The sequence below is a fragment of the Egretta garzetta genome, unplaced genomic scaffold (assembly GCF_000687185.1).
Source record: "Egretta garzetta isolate BGI_Z169 unplaced genomic scaffold, ASM68718v1 scaffold47, whole genome shotgun sequence".
NCBI classification, from domain to species: domain Eukaryota; kingdom Metazoa; phylum Chordata; class Aves; order Pelecaniformes; family Ardeidae; genus Egretta; species Egretta garzetta.
In genome coordinates this window covers 527,372-551,920 of record NW_009260179.1, presented here as the reverse complement: position 1 = coordinate 551,920, position 24,549 = coordinate 527,372, and the positions used below count along the sequence as shown (strand labels likewise).

Below are 24,549 nucleotides of genomic sequence, written 5' to 3'. Positions count from 1 at the left end.
AACAGGACTGTATATTACAAGTAGCAGCTGGAAAAGAGCTTATTAAAACCAAAAATGTTAAAAGACAACACTTAACGATATCTATTTTTTGTGAGGGCTGAGCCACTCTGACCTGTCTCATTGAAAATTCTTTAAACTCACTAAAGCTTACAATGAGAACAGGATTAAATACAGAGTAATAGCAACAAAATAAAAAGGTGAAAAAAAATCATTATTTCTTTAATCACAGTTATCAAACACAATAGTTTTAAGCCAGCATTCTGCACTGCAGAAATGACTGTAAAGACTGGTAGCAAAGATGAAAAAAGAAATTTCTGATTCAGTAACGCACAACAAATTTCTGGTTAGTGACCTGATATTTCGTTTTCTGGAAAATCAGCCCATACTTAAAACTGAAAAGAGTATTTCTTCTTCCTAGAGTCCCTCAATATAATTTCAACAAGCTAGAAATATTTTCATTATTTCTGATCTTATATTCTATACTTCACAATTTCATTAAATATTACTTATAAGTGTGGACATCCTTGATAAGATGCCATAAAGGCCACCTGCATGTCATTTAGCGGTGTATTTGTAAAACAGTCTAATATATATCAGCTGAAAATTCTGCAATCTATTATTCACTAGACTGCTTTAGTATGGGAAGAACAAACAAAAAGAACCTAGCTGATCGTTTTGCTCTTTAGATTTTTTTCATTGTTTCTGGGTTATACATTTCAACGAGGTGAGCTGCTTGGTACATTCCTCTCTCACAGCTCCATGTTAATGCAACGTTCCAAGATCAAGATGCTACAAGGGGCAAACATAAGCAACTTATAATAGCTTGCTTACATTATTCAGCATGTGGTATATGAGCACAAAATATTTACAAGGTTCATTTTACATGCACATTAATTATGTAAAATTAGAGACACCAAGAGAGAGCCACTAAGTGTCGATTAGACAATAAGATCAAGATTGCTGGCAGTGCTGGTAATAAGAACCCTAGAGTTTACTTCCGAAGGGAAGACAGTTCATTAACATTTTAATTTGTTTCTCAACAGTTCAATTATAACATGCCTAATGTACTGGACATTAACCTTTGGGGGCCTGAACCAAATTGTAGATCAGAGTAAAATGACCTTACTCTTTTCATGAAGATGCAGATGTGACTTTCTGGGGAACTTTTATTGCTGTCAAACCAGTTGATCACCTTACTCTGAAACCTCTTTTAAGAGGCACACCTCCTTCACCTGTAAATGTTTAAGGGCAATATCCAATAAATTGATGAGAATTTTTTCTTTTCCACTGGAATCTGGGGTTCTGTAGCTGAAAATAAAGTGCACACAAAGGCCAGGGAACATGAGAGCAAACATCTGGTCTTAAAAAGGAACATAAGAATTGGCAACATGACACTTTTTCAATAGCAAAAAAGGTATGGCGCACTGAATGCGTTAGGTATCTCAGCCTGCCTGCATGGTAAAGCTTTCTCATGATCAGTCAACTGTCAATTAACTTGAGCGAATTGATTGCAATTGCAAAAGAACTTAAGTTAGGTATTAATTTTAAAATATAAATCTAGATACCAAAGTTTTTTTCAAATAAATTTATGACAAAGAGTTCTGATTCTGGGAAAGAAAACAGTTTCTGGTGTACATAGTAGTTAAGAAGTTGTTATTAAAAGCAGATAGTGACTTTGACTCCAGCCTTTTAGTAAAACTAAAGTAATTGCCTGAAAATGGAATATATAAATAAGAATGTTAACAGGATTTCCTCGGAGTAAAGCCTATATAATTTTGCTTGCATTCAGTTTTTCCTCCTGTTGGCCTAGTAGAAATTTTATCTTGATAATAAAAAAAAAAAAATAGGAGAAAGGAAGTGATTTTTGCAATCCAAGTAGCATATAAACTGGCTCTCCGTTTAAGATCTAATCGTAAACACAGCTGCATAGGTAGTATCCTTTTACTATGCAATTTCTTTTCACAGTTCATTAATTGTGAAGAGATAACTTGAAAGAAAAAAAAAAGTTTGCTTCTTTATGATAGTGTCCTGTATGGCCATGAGGATGGGATACACTTTTTTGTGTTCTTCTCACTAATGATACATCAGGGAATAGAAAGGTGGACATCAATAGCTAAGAAACTGAAAACATTCTAAGTATGGGCAACATATCATACTTTTGGAGGCAAGAAGGTGTCTGGCTGCCTTTAATTTTTACTACTTATTTCTCAGCTCTGAACAGATGACAACAGGCAAGGCTAAAGACGGTTCTCATCACAGGTGTTAAGTAAAGGGAATGTGAGTGCAACAGAACACAATTGGAGCACTCTTTATTTAATAAATAACAAAAATATACCTTCAAAAGCAGTGAGGAAGCAGGTGGTGGGAAGGGTAGAATAAGGTATACACAATGATAGTTCACAACTACCCATTGCTTTTGCTTAGGGCAATCAGGAAAAAAAAACGGAGTGCCGTACTTGTATATTAAAATGTCTGCTTAAAAAGCAGAAACAAAAGCTTGAAAAGAAAACTTGAATGAAATAATGTTAGTTTATTTCTAAAACATCTTTGAATTACTTTTTTATTTGTAATGAAATCTTTACTATGAAAACCAAAACGATCTAAGTGCATTATAAAAAATGGTTACTGATCAGTGACAAATGTGTGATACTACTGACCGCATGATTTAACAACTTTTTCTGATTCCTTACCTACCTTCAAACATACCAGGTTATGTTCTACCAGAGATCCAATACTTGGCTGCATGACTTCCATGGCCAAAAAAACCCAAATCACATGAAACCTCCAGTACCTGGGAAGAGGAAGTTTCTGTTTAATGTAAGCATACAAAAAGAGTATTCACCCTAATACTCTGGTACAGTTAACTAAAATCTGACTATAAACTTTGTCCATTTAAAGTGTTGCTGCCCATTTCAGAATATATCAAGGCAAGAAATTACTAGGTTAGTTCCACAAAAATGTTATTTGATTATAGATTTCATTAATCTTTCCAGTGTGACAATAAACTCTAACAAAGACCATTTACAAATAAGATACCCTTTTTGATACCTTTCAGGAGCACAAATCTCAGGTACAGTCCAGAGCGTGTACTCAAAGGTGAAAAACCACTGCTTTTTATAGAGCAGGGCTTTCACCTTTTTTGTCCTAGCTGTGTGGTCTACACATGACAGATAAATTGTAAAATTATGCAGATCAGTTTAGTCCTAAAAATGAAAATTCCAAAAGCTACAGCAGAGGAGTAATTAGCAATACCCAGTAAATAATGCATGACCATATGTATACCAACAAGGCCTAAGTCTGGACTACAGTGTCCACAAGCTGGAAGGGAATTAGAGAAACCCCTAAATTCCACTTCCTTGAGCTACATTTGAGGATTTTATATAACAGCTGAGATAAAAAAATTGGTGAAACCATGGAGAGATCATTCATCTTTGAAGTCCCTAGCAGGACACAGGTGCAATTTCTTACCAATTACTTCTGACCTTGATTCAAGCCATTTGAAATATTTGCTTCATCACCTTAATCCACCTGATAAAGAAAATAAAACCTATTTGAAGGTAAAGAGCATTTACCTATTGCAGAACTGGTTTGTATTTCAGCGTGGGTGTCAGCTCTCTGTTTTGTTATATGCCTCTCAAAAATCAATTAACATAGGAAGCTTATGCAAACACATTAAGGAGGAGGGTTATTTTTTGTGGGGTTTTTTTAAACAGAATTTTCAAGATTAATCTCTGGCTGTACATTTGGAACTCTAAAATAATGCCTTTTTTTGAAACCCAAGTAGTTCAGAGAAAGAGGAGATGGCCACAAGAGACTCAACTGGAGATAAATTAACTGCTAGCTGTAGAAACATCAGATTCCCTGTAGCTACTTCCTCATCATTAGCCATAACAAATCAAGGTTGTATTATTCAAGTAAGAAATATATTCATGGCTGCTGAATTTCAATAGCAATATTTTGCTTAATGCTGTCAGGTTGTTTTGACAAATTCCAATAGTAAATGGTAAATATCCTAAATTTGCATTTTTTATGAATACAGTTATGTACGTGAAACTTTCGAATTTTTTCATGACTGGCATTAAAAAAGATGAATAATCATCACAAGATATGTATTTATCCCAGAACTACTATTCAGAGAGAACTAAACAAGTTAACACTGCTATGATGTAGCTAGTTTGTACGAAAGCAAACCTTTATAAAAGGTCTTTTAAAAATATTTTACATCTAGTGACTTCTCTCCATCAAGATTTAACTCTTGGAAGACAAACTTTCTAAATTAAACTCAGTTACTATGGTGGGTTGGCCCTGGCTGGATGCCAGGTGTCCACCAAAGCCATTCTGTCACTCCCCCCTTAGCTGGACAGGGGAGAGAAAATACAACGAAAAGCTCATGGGTCAAGGTAAGGACAGGGAGAGATCACTCACCAATTACCATCACAGGCAAAACCAAACTTGACTTGGGGAAAATTAATTTAATTTATTGCCAATCAAATCTGAATAAGATAATGAAAAATAAAAACTGAATCATCCCCCTCACTCCTCCCTTCTTCCTGGGCTCAGCTTTACTCCCACTTTTCTCTGCCTCCTCCTCCTGAGTGGCACAGGGGGACAGGCAATGGGGGTTGGGGCAGTTCATCACATGTTGTTTCTGCCACTCCTTCCTCCTCAGGGGAGGACTCCTCACACTCTTCCCCTGCTCCAGCATGGGGTCCCTCCCACAGCAGACAGTCCTCCACAAACTTCTCCAATGTGGGTTCTTCCCACAGGCTACAGTTCTTCACGAACTGTGCCAGCGTGGGCCCATCATTTCCATGGGGTACAGTCCTCCAGGAACAGACTGCTCCAGCACGGGTCCTTCACAGGATCACCAGCCCTGCCAGCAAACCTGCTCCAGTGTGGGTCCTTCACAGGATCACCAGCCCTGCCAGCAAACCTGCTCCACTGTGGGCTCATCTCTGCATGAGTCTGCAGGTCCTGCTAGGATCCTGTTCCAGCACAGGCTTCCCATGGGGTCACAGCCTCCTTCGGGCATCCACCCACTCCGGTGTGGGGTCCTCCACAGGCTGCAGGGGAATCTTGTTGTTTTTTTCTTAAATACATTATCCCAGAGTTGCTACCACTGTCACTGATGGGCTCAGCCTTGGCCAGCAGTGGGTCTGACTTGGAGCCAAGCTGGCACTGGTTCTACTGGACACAATGAGAAGCCACAGGGGAATCTCTGCTCCGGCGTCTGGAGCACCTCTCCCCCCTCTTTCTGCACTGACCTTAGCGTCTGCAGAGTTGTTGTTCTCACATATTTTCACTCCTCCCCAGCTGCAAATGCCCTGGTTTTAGTTTTGGTTTTGTTTTTTTTGTTTTTTTTTTTTTGGTTTGTTTTTTTTTTCTTAAATACATTATCCCAGAGTTGCTACCACTGTCACTGATGGGCTCAGCCTTGGCCAGCAGTGGGTCTGACTTGGAGCCAAGCTGGCACTGGTTCTACTGGACACAATGAGAAGCCACCCTGTAGCCCCCCACTACCAAAACCTTGCTACGCATACGCAATACAGCTACTAATACTGAAAATTCACAGAAAGGTCAAGCTAGTGAGAACTTTTCTTTAACAGATGGGAGGAAAAAACAATAAATCTGAATTTACGACTGTTTTGCTATTTAATGAGGAAAAAAGAAACTTTAAGCTAATGGTGAGATTTCTTGCTATATATAGATATTTTGTATTTATTTGTCTGTACACCAGTTCTTAGAATGATCCTATGCCAGCGTTTTCAAAACTCATTTATTAAGCTGTGCTATATAAGATCAAGAAGTGACAGAAAGGGAACTAAACTAACCATCTCCAGGATATAGATAAAAAGTACTGTTGTTTCACTCAGGGATTTAATCAAGACTCCAAGACATATTTCACTACATGAAAGTTGTGTAATCTCCCATAAAACCTGGTTTCCCCTGGAAGAAAAGCTTGTAAGGATCCTCATGTGAAAAATGTTCTGCCTGTAACAGCCTGGGAAGACTTTAGGATTGTTATATGCAGTTTATGGTATTTATCATCCAATGAGCTTGAACAGTTCCAATGTACAAGATGAGTAAATAAATAGTGGGGGAAAAAAAACCCTGAAAACAAACTTAAGTGCTGGACACCAATCACAAATGTAAGCTACTAACACACAATAAACTAAAGGCTAATGGCTAAAGCCTATTTGAAGAAATTATATTTCAATCATGCTGTAATTTAAATGGACATATAAAGCAAAACTAGTCAAATACAAACACATTATTAGCTTTTAAATGGAACATATTGGAAAAGTAGATGGGGAGAAAATGACAAGTTATAAAACTCATACATACAGCAAACCTCAATTTATTCAGACCTATTAGTTCTTAAGCAGTCTGCAGTACTGGACAAACCAATGCTAATTAAGTTTTGAAAGAAAAGGCTTTACTGTTTATGTAACCAAAGGTATAATTTGCAAGAAATTGCATTCTTTATTACCAGGCACAATACATATTATAGGATCATTAAGGCACCAAACTAAAATAATTTCTAAAGGCAAACAAAGTACATTTGCTTTAGTTTGCCTTCTGATTTGCTGAGAACTACAAATGCAAATATGCAGAAGACCTTCATAGGCCTTTATAGACATGGTCTACAGAACTTTGTAACACCTATTTGTCAACATCTAGACCTTTGTCTCTCTTGACCCATTCAGTGAGATCACTTTCTCTATAGGGAAACACCAAGAAGTTTTAAATCTACCAGGATTTAAGATAAAGGTTAAGGCAAGTTTGACATACGGGGCTTAACCATAATGCACAAACCAAGCCAAAGTCAATAGTCAGAGATGTCATGGGGTCTAAATAGAAAGCATGGCTGAAGTTTGAGTCATAAACTAGAAAAAACCACATCAAGTCAATGAGCAGAATAGGGATGTGTATTAAAGACAACCTAAAGATGAGGACGTTCCAGAGTACTAAAGCGCCCCAAAAACCTGAACTGCTGTGCAAGATTATAGGTACGTAGGAAGATTGATTTGCCTACTGCAACTGTGGCATTAGCATCCACACCCTTCTTTCTTTTTAATGTCACAAATTGCCATGAATTTTCTAGTAAAACAGGAGCAGTATAACAGGAATATTCTCAAAGAAATTTCAGCAAAGACAATAACTAGACAGTCAAGCTACAGCAGTGGTAACAACTAAAATAGCAGAACTGGTTTTCCCCTTAACTGAAGCTATAGATGGATCCCATTTGCTGTGGAGTTGCAAGTAAAGCAGTACAACATCCAAATCTGGCGTGAACAATGAAGAAAACTTTGCAAGGCTCCCTGTCTTCACAGAGAACAATCTAGCCTCAAAACCCACCAACTTTAGCAAATACTTCTTTTTTGACAGCGCGGAGAATATTTCTGGTGGGTCAGAAGCAGGAACACTGTACAGACCACACCATGCATTCTGAATCTTCCCAGTCAATCTTGCTGCAATAGGCTCAGTTTTACAAGTTAGTAGATATGTTTTCAAACAATTCAACTTGGAATATAATCCATCCATCAACATAAACTGTTTCTACCCCACATGCACCTAGTTCAGGTTTCCTAATGTAACTTACTGAAACTGCAGATTTACATTAAGTAGCCCAAATCGAATATAATTTTTAGAGCATGCTCGCAACAAAGACTTGAGTCAGTACCTTTTTTGAGTTTAATTCAGTTTCCATTTGGACTCAAGCACAACTGAAGGTGTTCTAATTCAGATGCCAGTAACAGCCTGATACCTTCTCTCCAACTGAAACAGCATGCACTGGAAAACAGGATTTAAACATCAGAAAGGTGATATGCAGGGTAGGCACATAACAAAGTGTCTCGGCCAGTGAGACACATACCCCTTACCTCCTGACTCCTGCAAGCATCACCACAACCCCCAGCAGAGCATGTAAGTTTTTTCCCCGGATTCCTTAATTGGGAACTTGAGATGTGGAGCTGCTGGCAACCTGGCAGCACTCATAGGAATGCAAATTGTGCCATCACTGTATCAGGGGCAAGAAGAATCATAGCAGCAAGATAGAATTCCCATAATTTTCAATCATCTCTTATCAACCTGTATCTGCAGAGCAGTCCAAAACTACCCCCACATGTGACAGTGGAAGGCACCCCAGGGGTGCCTCTGGCAGATCCAGTGGCATCCTAACAGCTCACTTTAGGCACAACAGCCCAGAGATCTTCTCAATGAAGAAACAAAAATCAACAATATGGCCAAGCCCTCCCTATTAACTGAAGAAATCTTTGGAGATACCCTTCCCCCACTGGACAGGTTCTTGGATAACATTTGCAAACCTTATAATGCAGAAACTGTGTCTCAACCAGAGTCACGCAGTAAAGGTAAGCTCTGCATGAACACACTCTGTAGATCTCGGCTGGTCAAATTGACCCCACAGTAAAGCAGTCTCTGCTAAGGCACAAAACCTATTAGTCAAACTGCTCTTTTGAACTGGTAGCCTAAAATATTATCTCAGGAAAAGATCTGTTTCAAAGAAACATTCCAGAATAGTAGCCAATATTCTCAACTAAAGGAAAAAAGAAAACAGATTCCAGCTCATATTTTTCTTCAGGTTTTGGGTTGTTTCCCTCTACTATCCTAATAAATATGAAAAAAACCCCCCAACAAACCACAAAGAGAAAACAGGCATTATGCTAAAACAGTTAGTATAAATCATGCTTACATATCTGCTTTACACCTACAGTGGTTGCAGAAGTCTAACAAGGCAATGATGAACCTGGGATTTACAGAGATTTTAATCCTAGTCTTCCCACTGTCATAAACCCATGCATAAACCACTTATGTCTCATTTAAATTCAGGCTATTCAATAGATCTCACATGGAAAGACAGAGAAATATATTTTTTTTTTAAACATTTTTATTGACTTTTTTTTTTCCTCAAAAAAAAATCCATTGCCTATTTTAGAGAAATAGCATTTATTCAAATAATTATCATTTATTCTTTGAAATTTACACTTCCTTTGCCATTCCACAACATGGCACAGGAACAATAAAAGATCAGCAGCCATTAAGGTATTGCAACAAAACACATTTATTCCGCAGGTCTTAAATCAGTCTGAAATGTGTAGTGCAACAATGATATGCCAGATGAATGGTCCAAAACTTTGATACCTATTTGAAATAATTAATTTCAAATTTGATTTCTACTTTCCCAAATAAATTTTCCTTGGATTAACACTGTTACCGTTCAGTGTGCCTCTGTGGATATGCACATAACTGTATGCACACATACACATATATAGTGTGAAGGTTTGCGTATATACACATACAAAACCAAATTTAAACATATTTTAGTAAACATCTTTTCTTCTTGATTTTTAGGGCCCTTTAACAGCAGCCATACAGATAAAGAATCTGTGACACACGTTTGAAATAGAACAAACGTTTCTGTAGTTCTTAGAGCAAATAAAAATACACAAAACATTTTCTTCATGGACGTATTCACTTCAATGCACAAACCCTTCCATTGCTCCATTTATTCCATTAGTGTAGGGGCTTAAATGATGCATGAGGCTTTCAGCAGAGGTGAATGTCATTTTAAAGAACCCAATAAAAAGATAAACAATGCAGCAACCATAACTCAATACTGAAAAATATTTGCAAATAAAAGTACAACTGTAAACAGTACATCCCAGTCCAGCCTCAAACAGAAAGTAAAGTAATTTCTCCTGATGGCATTAGGCCCTGATTCAAATCAGCATTTAAGAATGTTCTTATTAACATTAAGCACCGACTTCAGTCAATACAATTTAAGTTCAGGCTTATATGCTTTCTTGAGCCAGGGTCTCAATGATTAGAAGAGGCTCAATTACAAATTAAAGGTAGCAAAATAGTCGATAGTGCACCAGAAAATTAAAATCTACAAACTCTAATCAGATTAATAACTGGTCAAATATAGTAAGTGCAAAGTCTGAACGACTAAGCTTGCTTTGTCAGTGCTACATTCCAGAAGAATAAATACAAAACACTATAAAACGTTTGGGTTTGATTTCATTTTCCCTGTACTTCCTAGCAGAGTTGCCAGATACATTATTTGAGTCATTTGTCTAATTTCTTCAATCAAACAAATTATTTTTTCCAATTAAGCTGCTCAATGCAATCAAGAATAGAAGTAAATGATGTGAGAAATGTTACGGCACCTGTGACTACCAAAAATAGAAGAGGGGATAAATAAGCATACTGCTTCTGTATAGGAAGAAATTCAGTAGCAACATAAAGCATCCTCAAAACTATCGGTTAATAAAAATCAAATGTCAATGGCGCTGATTAAATCAAATTTTTTTCCTTTCGATTTTTAATTATTTAAGGCACTATTTAAAACAATTTCCAATAAACAAGAAATAGTTTAAAATTCTTTCTTCTGCACTAAGAGGTCTGGTCAATTCCAATGAAACTTGAGGAACACTAAAGGTGTCAGTAAGTTCTTAAAAGGCTGATGAAAATCTGTGGCAGAGTGGCTAATCAGAGCACAAAAGGGACAGCAGCAAAATTAAGCAGATGCTGCTATAATGCCTGCCCTGAAGCAAAGATGCAGTGTGAGCTCATTAGCTCTCTGCTCTGTTGGTCCTGCTGCTTAACCAGAGACCATCTGCCACACCTGGAAACAGCCTCAGCACAGCAGCGCCTTTTGCCCATCCAGCTGTTATGGGACAAAGGAAAAACTGGGATATGCCATGAGAGAGGAAGGAGGCAATCCCATGGGATAAGCGAAGGCGTGATTCACAAAACAACTGAAGAAAACCAAATAATTTAATTCCTTACGTAGGTTTTGCTTTTTAGACGGATGGCAGTTTTTAAATTTAAAGGAACTCAGGGCTTAAAAACCAAAGTCACTGCAGGGCAGTACATCGTATGTCTTCAGGAACTGCTACCTACATACTCAGAATGCAGCAAAGGAGGTAACTGAGGCTGTTGTCTCAACCTTGGGACCTCTCCTCACACTCAGAAGAGCCGTCCTGAAGTTATAGCATGAGCATTTCCTAGCCCCTGCGAAGAGCATAGTGCTCACCTTTGTCCTCACGGTAAAGGGTCCTCACCCATTTAGTAACTGGCACTTCTTAATTGAGTGAGTTTGTGCCCTTCTGATAGATAGGTTGGGGGGGGGACGACACCTTTTTTTCTTAAGGATATTAATTTCTTACACGAATATTAAATATTCATCAGATGCCAGCAACTTTGTCAGCACCAAGCCAGCTCTAAAGCCTGCTTTTGTCACCCTGAGCTAACCAAGGTCTGTTTATAAAATAAAATTATTTGAGCCTGTTGAGCATAAAGAGATGATGCTTATCTTCCAATTCATATACCCTTTTAAATTGGATGTTGCTTTGAAGACTTCTTTTTGTCATCCTCAGTATTCTCTCTCATTGTTTAGATGTCATAATCAGATGTACACCATATAGACACAGTTTTGAGATACAAGAACTAATACTTTGTCTTGTCTACTACATGCCTCTCCCTTTTGATTCTTTCACATGCTGCTCTGTCAGAGGACAAATCTATGGAAGCAGATACTAATTTTATTCTTACATACAAAAAGAAATTTACATGCAAAAATGACTTTTCAAAGCAGATGTGACTCATTTTTATAGTGTTAGACAATTAAAAATATCACAGGCCAACAGTATGTATTTCATTGTATATCTTGTCTTCCTTCCAAAAATATCTCTTCAGTACTTACAAGATGGTACAGAATATACACAGAGCAAAAGCTTTAGATAGTGCTTAGAATAATTATACCGAACAAAATCTACAATAAAAAAATAGAAAAAACCCTGGAAAACTTGCAAATTTCAGGAGTTTCACATAATCAGTTCTCTCAGTTTAATCTTAAATTATAACATGTGGCATACACATATATAGAATCAACAGCTCCATATAAGCAAATTATATTTCGTCTGCCCTGTACAAACTACACACATCAAAAAAGACTACTTTTGTCCAGAAAATACACATACATGCATATATATATATGTATACATAAAAAAACCCCCTTCAGACTCGGGAAATCAGCTGGAGGTTTCATCATTAAATGCTCTGTTCTGCAGCACTGTATTTAGTTCCTGAATCACATTTGATGGCAATTTGTTATCTAATTCCAAAGTGGTTTTGTTTGTTTTGTTCTTATTTTTCTTCAGTGCCTTATGTGGTCTTTGTAGGTCAGTCATCCCTGCACCTACATCCTCAGAGATCAAGCCCCGATGTGTTTTTGCATGATTTCGTACTTTCTCCTCCTTCCGTTCCAAACATTGTGCCACAATACATGCTTTTTCTTTCAAGTTTTTTCTTTCTTCCAGAAAGTCATTTTTATGATGCTCACCAAATTTTTGTTTCCCAGATTGCAGTTCTATATTCTGAGCAAACAAGCAAAGAGAAATAAGATCATTCACATTAACACAATATTCAACAATATTTAGATTGCAAATTTTGCTTATTAGTTTCACATAACAGTTTAAAAGAAAAATCAATTTTACTCAAGAGCCGAGACAGCACAGTTAACAGTTTTAAATTCCCGCAATTTGTGCTATTATCATTTAGTAAGCATTTTAGTGAACATATTTTCTCAGTGATACTTTTGAAAATTCCATAAATCTTTCAATTAAATACACCATGACAATGAAGACATTCATTTTCATATAGTCACAATTTGATTTTTCATACTACCACAGTAGACTAAATTTTAATGTTTTACAGCAGATCCACAGACTCTTAAATTAAATCTCAGAATTCTTAAATCGAACAAATACAACCGAGAACGTTGCAATTTTGATAACTTAATGACTGAGTTACATGAATGTAAAAAAGATAATTTTACATGATCACAAACATTTTCAGCAGCTGTTCAGTACTACCTGATAAATTATAAAGACTTTGTCTGCTTTTTCAAATTTTGGCTAGCAATTTTAAGTAACATACTGGGAACTCAGATAAAACAACAAACTGATGGTGATGCAACTGTTCCATATTGGTGGGCTGTTTTCAAGTTCTTAAGCTGTATGAAATGAAAGGTAAATCAAATGCTGCATCTAAATTCACAACTAGTGTGTGCCATTAGGAGCACATCTGTACAGTGAAAGAGAAGTGCTGAGAACCCAACATCCACAGTAACACTAATTTAGGGCTGTTGGCTTTTTTTTTATAAAATCATTTCAGACTAGCTTTAGCTTTCTCCTACTTGCAGAAGACCTATTTTTGGCTGCAGTGCATTAGATATGCTCCTGCAAAAGATCTTCAACCTCACTTTCACCTGAAAGCAATCCAAGTTTACATGTTCCAGAACCACTCCACAATACAAGCAAAACACAGTAACTGGGAACAACTGGAAGATTGGCTCCTAAAGTGCACTCCTGATACTAACTAGAACACTCATGTAGATATACCTAAACTAGCTCCTCTCTAGTGTTGAAATATTTTTTCATGTTTGCTTTAACATATATGAGGTATCAAGATTCCATGAGACAACTTGCTTATATGCTATGGATGAATAACTCCATAAAACTCCAGCTAAACTGAACAATTGCTGCACAAGAAAGGCAAAAAAGAGCTAAAGTCTCTCTCAGCTTTAAGTATCTTCTAGTAGTCAACAAAGATGTCATACATGGAAGAAGAATTCCAAGACCTCATTTCTTTGAGACCTGTAAGGCTCTTCCACAAAAGGAATGATCTGCCTACTGCTACACCAACTGAGCAGACAAATAAAATAAATTCCTCTAGAACATGTAAGGCAAGTAAACACAGTAAAGTGACATTTCTTTCTTCATGAGGACAGCAAGCGTAAGCTCATTGCAAAAAAAAAACCAACCAAACAAAAAAACCTGTTGATGCAGCAAATTAGTTGCTGTGTAGGAAGAAAAATAGTAAATATTAAATGAGTTTACACTGAAGACATCTAAGCTATAAAACAAAGTCTAAATTTGTGCATTCCCTTGAAATTTAACCTGAGCTAGCATCTGTTCAATAATAAAAGAAACAAACATTTAGAACTATAAATCACAATTTTTAAAAGAGCAGATAAAGGGATTATTTCATTGATATCACTTTCAGCATTAAGGAGGTATTTCTATTTAAGCTGGTATTTCTATTTGCATTCACCAAGAATGAAAACTACCCATTAATAACAAAGCACCAGTGGCCATGATATGCAAAAAAAAGTATCAGTCCCGGAACAATAATGCATGCAAGAGATCAAACTGCTACATGAGTTCCTACTGGTGCGTGCTGTGGAGCAGATTTTAGCTTGCCTGAAGACTCTCAAATTCTACTGCCTTCAGTGACAACTCCTATCGGTTTAGAATGTCCTGCTATCACCTAAGCCAGCAAGAAGCATCCTAATATTTAACATGTTCAGCTATATTTAGCGAAAAAATTTCAAGGCAACTGAGGAACTGTCCCAATGACTCAGATGCGGGGAGTTCTCTTCTGCCAAATATTTGAAAAAACACACACAGTATGTGAAAGGTAAATTGTCATGCACTACCTTTCAGAAAACACAGTAACACGCTTACAAGCTATTTGCTGTTACTCAGCAAACTAAGATATGAATTAGTCATAAAATTCGTTCAGGAGCAACAATCTTCTATTTACAGAATTTTTTACATCGTGTTTCAATTTTGCATCTTTTGAGAAGAAAAATACCAACTACACTTCTGAAATCAGTATTGTTCTCCTGCTAAACTGGATATAGCAGGAGCCATTTATATAAAGAAAGTATGAACAGATCAAATACAGCACTCAAGTGTAAAGGTTACCTACTTCTCTGAATCTGTCTTGTATATTGGCATGTAGCCCCTTAACACAGACTGCTACTCGACATTTTTAACTTTTGAAGTAGATTCAGTATATAAAGGAATCCTAATTCCCAGACATTTGCATTGTAAGAATATTCAATTGATGGAGCCAAATTCTGTTGTTCAAATTAGAGCACTAACAGTTACAGTTATAAACAGATCCCCTTATAAAATAACATATCAAAATGATGTGTGAACACAAGTGCCACATCAAATTTCTTAATATTATTTCTTAGTATTTGATCCGCTGCCCACTGTTAGTCACATGCTATAAATTACACTTCTGAACTCCATACTTTTCTCCCAATAACCCCAACGTAAAAAGCAACAATTTCATGTTAGAAGCAGCTGTTTGCCTCTGAATTTCAGCCCCTTAATCAAGGAATTGAACAAATTGATAATAATACATACATCTAACTACATTTTTCCTTTTTCTGCATACCGCCAGCAAAAAATATGGAGCAACCCTATCTATTTGCAACCTCCATTATCCTTGTGACATACTCCTCCTTCCGAAATGCTACACAGGTATAACCTATTGTAAGTCAGTACGGTATTTGAACATGACTTGAAAGAGAAAGTCTTTCCTCATTCCTCAATCTTCCCATATTTTGAAATAAAATTACAGACTTACTGCAGATATACAGTAATATATTTCTATTTCAGTTAAAGGATGCTATATGAGAAATGCGCATCTTTCAAATTCACTATCCATGTATGCAACAAACTGCAGAAATAATGAAAATCTTTTGATTCTATTTGTTATTAGAAGGATTCTTCGTTATACAGTGTTTTCAAACTTTCTGTATTATGTATTTGTCTTGTTAGCACACACTAAAATTACTTCAAATAATGGAAAAAGGACGACATTCAATATATACTTTTTAGCACAGAACATTGAAATTAAATTTGTTGTTTTCTGGGTATCTTTGAGGTTTTAGGGTTTTTTTTGTTGTTTTTTTTGGTTTTTTTGGTTTTTTTTCCCCCCTCACTTATCTTCCTATCACAAATATGTCACTTTTTTCACTGTTCAGAAAACTTCCAGTCTCTCTTCCTGCCTATATGAAGATAACTTTGATCACCTTTCTACTGTAAGTTTATGCATAGATCTGTAAACAGACCTCCATTTTTCATAAACCAGCATCTTTCAGAAAGTGCTCGTGTTATTACTCTCTAATGTTTTAAAGCTGAGATATTTTGCTTGCTGGAGAATATTACAAATCCATGAAAAGACTGAAGGCACGGTCTCCAAATGGATGTCTGTTGCTTTACTGACTACACTGCTGTACAGTATTTCTCCTAATAAACCATATCATATACTTACTTTCCACCACTATTTTACTGTTCATTCCAGTTTTGGCTTTCCATGTAAGAAAGTGTTAGCTTTTATTTTCCACTATATAATTTTGTGTTAGTCTTCCTAATGTATGCAAATACCCTTTGCATAAAACTGCTCTAGATCTAGTCATGGCATAAATAATGAAGACTATAATCTTCTATTTTTAAGTTTAAATGCAGACTTCCTCTAAGTTGCAGTGTACAAAACATCAGTTCTTCTTAATGAAGGACATTATCAATAAAAGTAATACTGAAAAAACAATTATAGCACTATAAGGTATTAAGGATTTTAGATCATGAAGCTCAAAATGCAATATAACCTTTATGCTATAATGTTGCCAGCTCAAAGAACGTATTAGAGATCTCAGCTGTACCTGTATAAAGAACAGGCAAGAGACATACCTAAGGGTTACGAAGTTTTTTGAATAACAAAACCTATAATTTACTTTCATCAAAAAAGTTTTAAAATGCAAATATTAGAAGGAACTTATCAAAGAACTGCAAAAATATTTCCTGAGAGAAGGTTAAAACAAAAGGACAAATTAAACAAAATAGGAAAACCATAATCGCATTCACACTGTATTATACTCATTTGGTAAGACAGAGCAGAAATGCCTGAAGAAAGCAGACCAAAAGAAAGATGGAGTTGCCTTTTAGATAAAGCACTACTACTACCTTTGCTTTTGTTTTGCTATGGAACTGAGTCAGCCTCGCCAATCTTTGCCTGAACCACTGTCTCTGTAAGTGGTGATAACACATACTGTTTTATCTACCTCCCTTCAAAATCTTCTAAAACATGCAGAAATAATACTGCATACAGTCAAAGGAGCAAGCTGTTTTGTTTCAACACTTATTCTCTGCCACATTCAGATTAGTTACCACTATTTTTCCCAAGCAGAACAGTGCCTCCAGTACCACTGCTTCTTCTCAGCTGGAAGCAAGGCAAGTCAGTCCTCCCCACAGGCATCAGTATCTCTATGTGGATACCAGAAATTCATCTCAAGCTAAGATGATAAGGTTGAGACATATCACTGGTGCACACAATGTAGTGACACAGCTCAGTCTCTGCAAAGAGTTGTAGCTAAACTCTCTTGTTCTTCTTTGAGGCTAATAATATTGCAACTTAAATGTACTGCAGTTAGTTCCATCTGAGCTTTTCCATACATTCACAGAGCAGATAACTGAAACAGTGCAGTTACTTTAGACAGAAAAAAGATATGGTAGAATACACATGCAGGACAGTTTTCAAGGACCTTATTAAAATAAAACTGTAGTAAAGTGTACTGTAATAACGCGCATTTTATTTCCAGGTAAAAGTCCTATTTACTTTTAATGAACAATCATTGCTCAAAAGAACCCCAAACACAAATAAAAATCCACTATTGATTTACTGAACAGCCAAAGAGGTGACAAGTTTAACTCACTGTTTTTTTTAAATTAAATTGTCCTAACTGTTCTACACCAAGTTTAAACCCCACTTACTTCAGTACTCCCTCTGATTTTACAAGTGTTCTTGTCCTGTTGAATGGGAATTAGTGGTAAGCCTCCAATCTTTGGACTTTTAGTTATAGACTGTTTTCTTGCTTTTCCAGCAGGTGGCCATATATCTTCATGCTGAAGAACAAAATAATCCTTATTTTTGGTGTGCAATTTCATAAATACACAACATTCCTTTGTATGTAACACTCTCTTGGAAAAAGCTATCTACTGCACAACACCACATCCTCCTCTTGTGGGAGAAGGGGGAAAACATTATGGTGCTTAAAATTATATTAGTATTTTGTAAGTAAGTGCTGCACAATATTGAGGGAACCAAAATGCCTCTATATAATTTTCATGTATCAAAAATCATCCCTCCATATTATGTATCAATACAATTATCTTCTAAGAATAGAAAATATCATCAGACAAGACACACGCATTGACTTGATTCACAATTACAAAATTCCACATAGGCATGCTTTAATGAGTCCCAACAAAAGTTGTTGAAGTAAACCAAAATTACCCCAATCTGCAAACAAGTGTTTCAACATTTCTATTAATAATATAGGAGAGAACAACTGCTTAACCTACAGTAACAACATGTGTTAGCCAAAAGGAAAAGGCTTGACATTCTGAATGCTCCAAAATCACAGTCTACACTTAAACAGATCTGGTTTCAATAATAGTCTTTACTTTAGCTCTACTGAAACAGGTTAGTTTTGGGGAGAACTCCAAAGCAGCTTCATTCTGAGTTAAAAACATGACTGGGAAGAGAAGGGAAGAAAAAAACAAAATCACTATTTCAAATAAAATGTTAAAACCTCTTTCTGTAAGAGGTCTATAATGAACTTTCATTAGCAGATCATATAGAATTTCACATGTAGAAATTTGAACACGTGCTTGAAGCTCACAGAGTCCTTTGGTGATGTTAATGGTAAACAGAAAGATAGTTCTGAGGACAAGGTAGTGTTAGAGTATTTTCCCGAAAAAGCTTCAACATGAGATTCTGTGAATCAAAGAGGATAATATGAGGCCTACAGAAGTGTAGTTTCTCAAGCCTGGAGATGAGTGCATGAAGATAAACCAGCACAACTCCAAAGGAAACTGGCAAGCCAGAACTGCAGAGGAACCCTAATGAAAGCTGGGAATACTTCATGTAAATATTGGCAAAATACTAATCTGAAGCATTAGTTATAATAAATAGGAAACAAGAAATTCTGTCTGAACATAAGAAAAAAAAAAAAAAACCCAACCCTTTTTAACTATGAAAGTAGTTAAACACTAGAACAAAAAATTGCCCAGAGATGTCATGGAGTCTCCAGTTATTTGAATCTGAATGGACACAGTGCTGAGCAACCTACTCTAGCTGACCCTGCTTTGAACAGAGGGATCGCACTAGATGATCCCCAGAGGTCCCTTCCAAGCTAAACAATTCTGTGACACTGTCCAAATCTGTAAGAGATTTCTTTTCACAGGTAGAGGTCCCTTCCAAGCTAAACAATTCTGTGACAATGTCCAAAGAGATTTCTTTTCACAGGTGTCGGGATCTTCAGTGTCCTGCATTTTTTTTTTAATGGTATTCAATCTTCCAAATCCATGAAGTAAGAAGTCTCTTCAAAACTGTATACAAAAATCCAGTTGTGGAGCTGTGACCATACTTGCAGAAGGTCTGCAAGTAAACCAGCGTTACTATTAAAAAGCCATCAAAATCAGTAATTACACACTTAGAATAGCAGTCTAGAAATCAGAAGCCCCAATTCCAAATTTAGAAAAAGTATTTTATAGATTCACATCTTCATAAAGTGAAAATTCTCATACGTGGTGCTGACCACAACGATGTAAAAGTCTGCTATAAGAGTTCTCCTCAGTGAATATTAAGAACATTTTCTTCCAATGAAACACTGAGAAGGTATTACCTGAAAGAGCAGGTCTTGCCAACCAAAATCAGTTTATTGTGGACCAAGGTAAAAGAAACAAATACAATTCATAAAGTGATTGACAAACTTTAAGTAGGCTTCTGAAGGAAACTGCCTCCCTTAATTCTCACAAGCTTAAGGAAACTATCCCTGTCAGTTAAGCAGCCTGATTTCCCTTTTGTGTCTGTAACATTTCCTAAAATAGAACTCTGGGAAAGTACATGAGAAATACAAGCAATGTATTAGGCCACATAATAAATGTATTTATTCATAGTTTTGACCTAGCTGCTCAACTGCACCTCATGGTAATATAATGTGCCTCTCTATTGATCAAAGGCAATGAAACTGGAAGAATATTATTGTGTCCATCTTCATATCAATTAATTACTTCCAACTGCATGCTATGTATGCCATTAAGTTATTTTGTACAATACTATTACAGAATTCAAGAATTAAGTTTCAGCCATACTGTTCAGGATGATTGTACATAGAACTGAAAGAAACAATGGTCCTCCTTCAAACCCTCTTAGTATTTACCAGCTTGAAGTTCAAGATTAATAATGTCTGGGATAACTTGACATTCTCTATCAAAAGTACTCTTATTACTAGATTACAGTGGTACCTACACTTTGCTATTTACATTCTCTGCAATATTTATACTACAGGAATAAACATTATCAGAAAACAGGGGAAAAAAGGATAACCATACTACTACTGATTTTAATTACCAATAACGTCTATCCTGTTCAAGCACTAAGGAACCCAGTAGTAACAGAGATTTATCTCCCTCCTAATTGCACCAGATCATTTAATGTCAATGTCTTAACACTTCAAAATGTACTTTACACTATTTTTCCATTTGTAATCATAGAATCGTAGAATCGTTTAGGTTGGAAAAGACCTTTAAGATCATCAAGTCCAACCGTTAACCTAACACTGCCATCCCACCACTAAACCATGTCCCTAAGCACTTCATCTACCCATCTTTTAAATACCTCCAGGGTATTCCACTGACAAAAAAACGTGCTGCCTGCAATCTCTCCAACATAAAGGTGTTCAAATACTGTGATAACAAGGGTAAAAGACAACCTATCTTCCATAAAGATGGCCTCAGTATGAAAATTCTGACTAAAAATAACCTCAACCTGACATTTACAGTTTTCTAGTTTAGAAATGGGATAATGTGACAATAATTGTCTGCTGCTGCTTGATACAAAACATCTGGAGATCTTATAGTAAGCTTTGGGAACATGAGCCATTTCATTCTCAAGGAGATTTTCACTGTTAATTATATTTAAAGCAGCAGATTGTAATAAGAACAATTCAGCAAATCTGCATTGTTAGCACTTAGTTTCTCATGTAATTCAAAGACCGACAACTTTACTGATGCCCAGAAGGCTGATTTGGAAAAAAAAACCCCAAACCAAAAACCAAACCAAGAAACCCCACAAAAAAACCCAACCCAAAACAAAACCAAAACTCCTCCCAATGTAGCTCACTAGTACTGCTAGTTCATTGTACTGCTCATTCATTGCAATTAAGTTTTAAAAAACCAATAGTATTAATTCATAGCAATTTTTTAAAAAAATGCATATGAAATTATTTAAATTTTCTGACCATTGAGCAATGTGTCTCAGTTTTTTATCTATATTGTCAGATGAATCTTCTACATACCACTCTACCTGATCAGAATCCTAATAGATTGCCCTTCCTGTGATTTTATGTCAAAAGGACTTCAACAGTTACCAAGCCTGTATGAGTTATTCCTAAGTAGCCTATATCAATAACCTCTAAGCCTATTTGTTGTGACACTGCTCATGTTATGCCCATGAGATCTATGTCAGGACCGGTGGCTGTTTCCATAGAAACTACAATAGTTACTTCAGTTAAGGGAGCTGAATAAGACAAAAATTTGGAAGTCTTACTTACAAGGCACGCATTGTACTTCTAAGCATTACTATCTATGAAGGTCAGATTCTGTTTTAGAAAGCCCCTAAGAAGTATGTATTGCAACAGTCTTGTGCCTAGTCCACTTTACATAATACATAAAGCTCACAGGTAATCATAAATCCAGTGATGTTTATTCACAGTGATATTCCCCAAAGTTCCTTGAATGTCACAGGAAAGACAGGAAAAATCTGACACAAATACAAAATCCTTTTAAAACCTTAAACTATGTTCCAGTCTCCTGTCAGACTGAATTCTTCCCTTCTCTCTTACTCCCACTCCCTCCTATGTAAATATTAAACTCCATTTGTAAGTATGTGTTATATGGCACACAAATATATACCCTCACTCACAACCTAGCAGCAAGAGGAAGATTACTTAGTTTAGGATAATGCCTATCCAACACAAAGAATTGTCAATGTTAACTAAGCTAACCAGGATACCTGAGAAATACAGCTGCACTGGCATGGCTCTTCAACAGGGCTAGTTCACACACACTGGTTTTTTAAATAGGGCACCCTCCTTTCATGACTACTTTGCATGCAGCATCCAAACCAGTGAGCAGAGAAATAGCACTCAGGCACCCTGGCACAGACCCTTCGGGTCAATGGCCAGAATTTCACCAAGAAAAGGTTTATTACTGGGAAGGACATGAGTTGTCTTTCTTTAACCAGCTTCTCTACAACACAGCAGGAGAAGAAAAAAAAAAAAAAAAAAAAAAAAAAGCCAGAATGTAATGTTCTCTCTTCCTCACAAAGCACTCAGCTTTCATATGAAAATGACATTATAAATAATAGTCTTCATAGACTAAAACCATCTTTTTGCAATTTTATTACATTGAGTATTCCAGAAACTTTAATGGCATTGCAACTTTATCTATAACATATGTATGCATTATGGATATGATTGTGCAATGGAATTTTTGTAACAGTAGTGAAAGTTACATTTCATTGATCAGTTTAGTACCTGAGCAGTAAAAATGCTGATCATCCACTCCATCTGCACATCTTGTCCATCACAACATATATACCTAGAACACAATATATAATTAACAAGAAAAACAACAAAAAGCCCTGTTGCAAATAAACATATTAAAGAAAAGGCTTCTAAATAACTTCAAACAGTGCTTGCATTCATTTATGAGTGCTGTCTATATTTATTATTAGCACTCCCATAAAAAGATAGGGAAATATAAATACTTCAAATTATCACTTGACCCTACTTTGAAGGCAATGCATGTGCTTCATTTAATCCATGTGCCTACGTTTCAAATGTATCATTCTGAATTTATGAAAATCGTTTGCTTTATGGCCACAGAAGTGAGACAGACACCTGGCCCCAAAAGATTACCAAAACATATGAATTACAATTGTTTAATTAAGAAAAACATAGCAAGAGGTCAATGTGCAAGAAAATAATGCCCATTAGTTTGCAAACATTCTTATTTTGAAATCGAACATTTGAACAAATATTAAACATTGAAGCTAAAACAATCATGTGTTTCATGTTTACCTACCACTGGTGCTTTTCAGAAAATACTGCAAGTCCCCAGCTGAAACAAATAAAATTTTAAAAAATTAGTTCCAGAAACTCAAGGCAGGGATAACATTCCTCAAACTGCAGAGATCCATTACCTTTATATGGTGCTTTTAAGTGTGGGGGGGAAATTACAAAGTCTAAATACTGCAAATCTAGAATCAAATTGTGGGTTTGATGATGGATTTTGCTTATTTCCTTACAGCTGATTCACAGGTAACAAACATTCTGTTCTGGACAAAGCATTATAGCCAAGCACTGCAGATGATGGCTAACTGCTTGCCCCATTTTGGCCGTGGATCTACTTTCTGAAAGCTGCTGGAAGTCAAACTGCTAAGGTGGTGCCCAGAAGAGAGTCCACTACAGTGTGGAAGTCAGAAGGAAGAGAGGTACGCTTCCACTATAAACAGAAGGAATCACACAAGCCTATAGAGTTTTAAAAATTGCTGAAAAAAAATAGGCACACAATGAAGCCTCTGAGGTCCAAGAGACACAGACACTCCTGGAGATCCAGAAGAGACTGCAAAGTCTGCTTTTACAAGTAGACTGAAAATAAACCTCAAGGAAAAAAGCTACCTGCAAAGACTCATTTACATAATCTTTTTATTCCTATTTTGGCCTAATCTCCTACTCGTTCTGTGGCTTAAAAAAAAAAAAAAAATCCACCAACTTTTTCTCTAACAGAACTAAGCTTTGAAATTTACAGATCTTTTTGGGGTGTTTTGATGTGCGAACTGTAAAGGAGAAGTTCAAGCAGATCTGTGTAAAGGCTACAGCCAACTTAGAATCCCATTGGGATAGGACCTCAGTGTCAGCATTCTGGAAAGATCTGAGAAAAACAGGTGTCATTTTTCACTGCTCTTTTCCAGAGACATCGTCACTGATGTTTGTGAAGGACATTGCAGTCTTCCACTAGAAAAAGAAACATCAAAATAACAAGGATCCTGAAAGGGGAAAATCCTCTACTGAACAACAGGGACTGTCACTAAAGGCCATGACTAGTTGTTTTTTTTCTTCTCTCTTTTATTCTTTGTGCAAAGAAGGGGTGTCCACTAATGAAATGCAGGACATATACTACAAAACTGAGTTAGCAGCAAACATATCCACAAGAGATAATGCACTTAAGATTAAGAAAAGCCAATCAATAAAGTAATTTCCTAGCACAGAAGAGTTAACATGGAACACAAAAACAGAGACAGAAACAGAACAAATAATATTATAGAGGGTAATTTAATTTAGCATACTTCAATTGGCTTCTTGACTTTTCCTTGTTCCAAAATGGTTTATGTTCCCCTTTCTTGATGATACTACAAGTACCTTGCTACACTGTGTTTAACTTATTTTCTTTTCTATTCTTACTTTGTCGGTGGCTTCATTTTCTTTTTCACTCCAAGATAAAGCCTCAGGGAATTGACGGGCAACACTTTTTCAGGTTTGCTAGCCTGCAAATAAAATAAGATTCTAATTATTGTAACAGGAATGTGCAAAAATGTCAC

At 36.3% G+C, this 24,549-nt stretch overlaps 1 protein-coding gene across 1 annotated transcript; it reads right to left on the bottom strand.

Moving 5' to 3' along the window:
- Positions 1-10,363: 10,363 nt before the first annotated feature.
- LOC118452580 (arf-GAP with Rho-GAP domain, ANK repeat and PH domain-containing protein 2-like) lies at positions 10,364-22,545 on the bottom strand. The gene is made up of 3 exons (XM_035897197.1): positions 22,484-22,545; positions 17,655-17,786; positions 10,364-12,401 (listed from the first exon to the last, which is right to left on the bottom strand). The coding sequence occupies exons 1-3, from the start codon at positions 22,514-22,516 to the stop codon at positions 12,057-12,059; spliced, it is 510 nt and encodes a 169-aa protein (XP_035753090.1). The 5' UTR covers positions 22,517-22,545; the 3' UTR covers positions 10,364-12,056.
- Between the last annotated feature and the right edge of the window lie 2,004 nt (positions 22,546-24,549).

Coding starts and splice junctions, on each gene's coding strand:
- LOC118452580 (XM_035897197.1), bottom strand. CDS start 22,516: ATGGAGTGGATGATCAGCATTTTTACTGCTCAG. Junction 17,787..22,483: donor TCAGCATTTTTACTGCTCAG/GTACTAAACTGA, acceptor TTTGTTCTTCAG/CATGAAGATATATGGCCACC. Junction 12,402..17,654: donor AAATCAGAGGGAGTACTGAA/GTAAGTGGGGTT, acceptor TTGTTTGCTCAG/AATATAGAACTGCAATCTGG.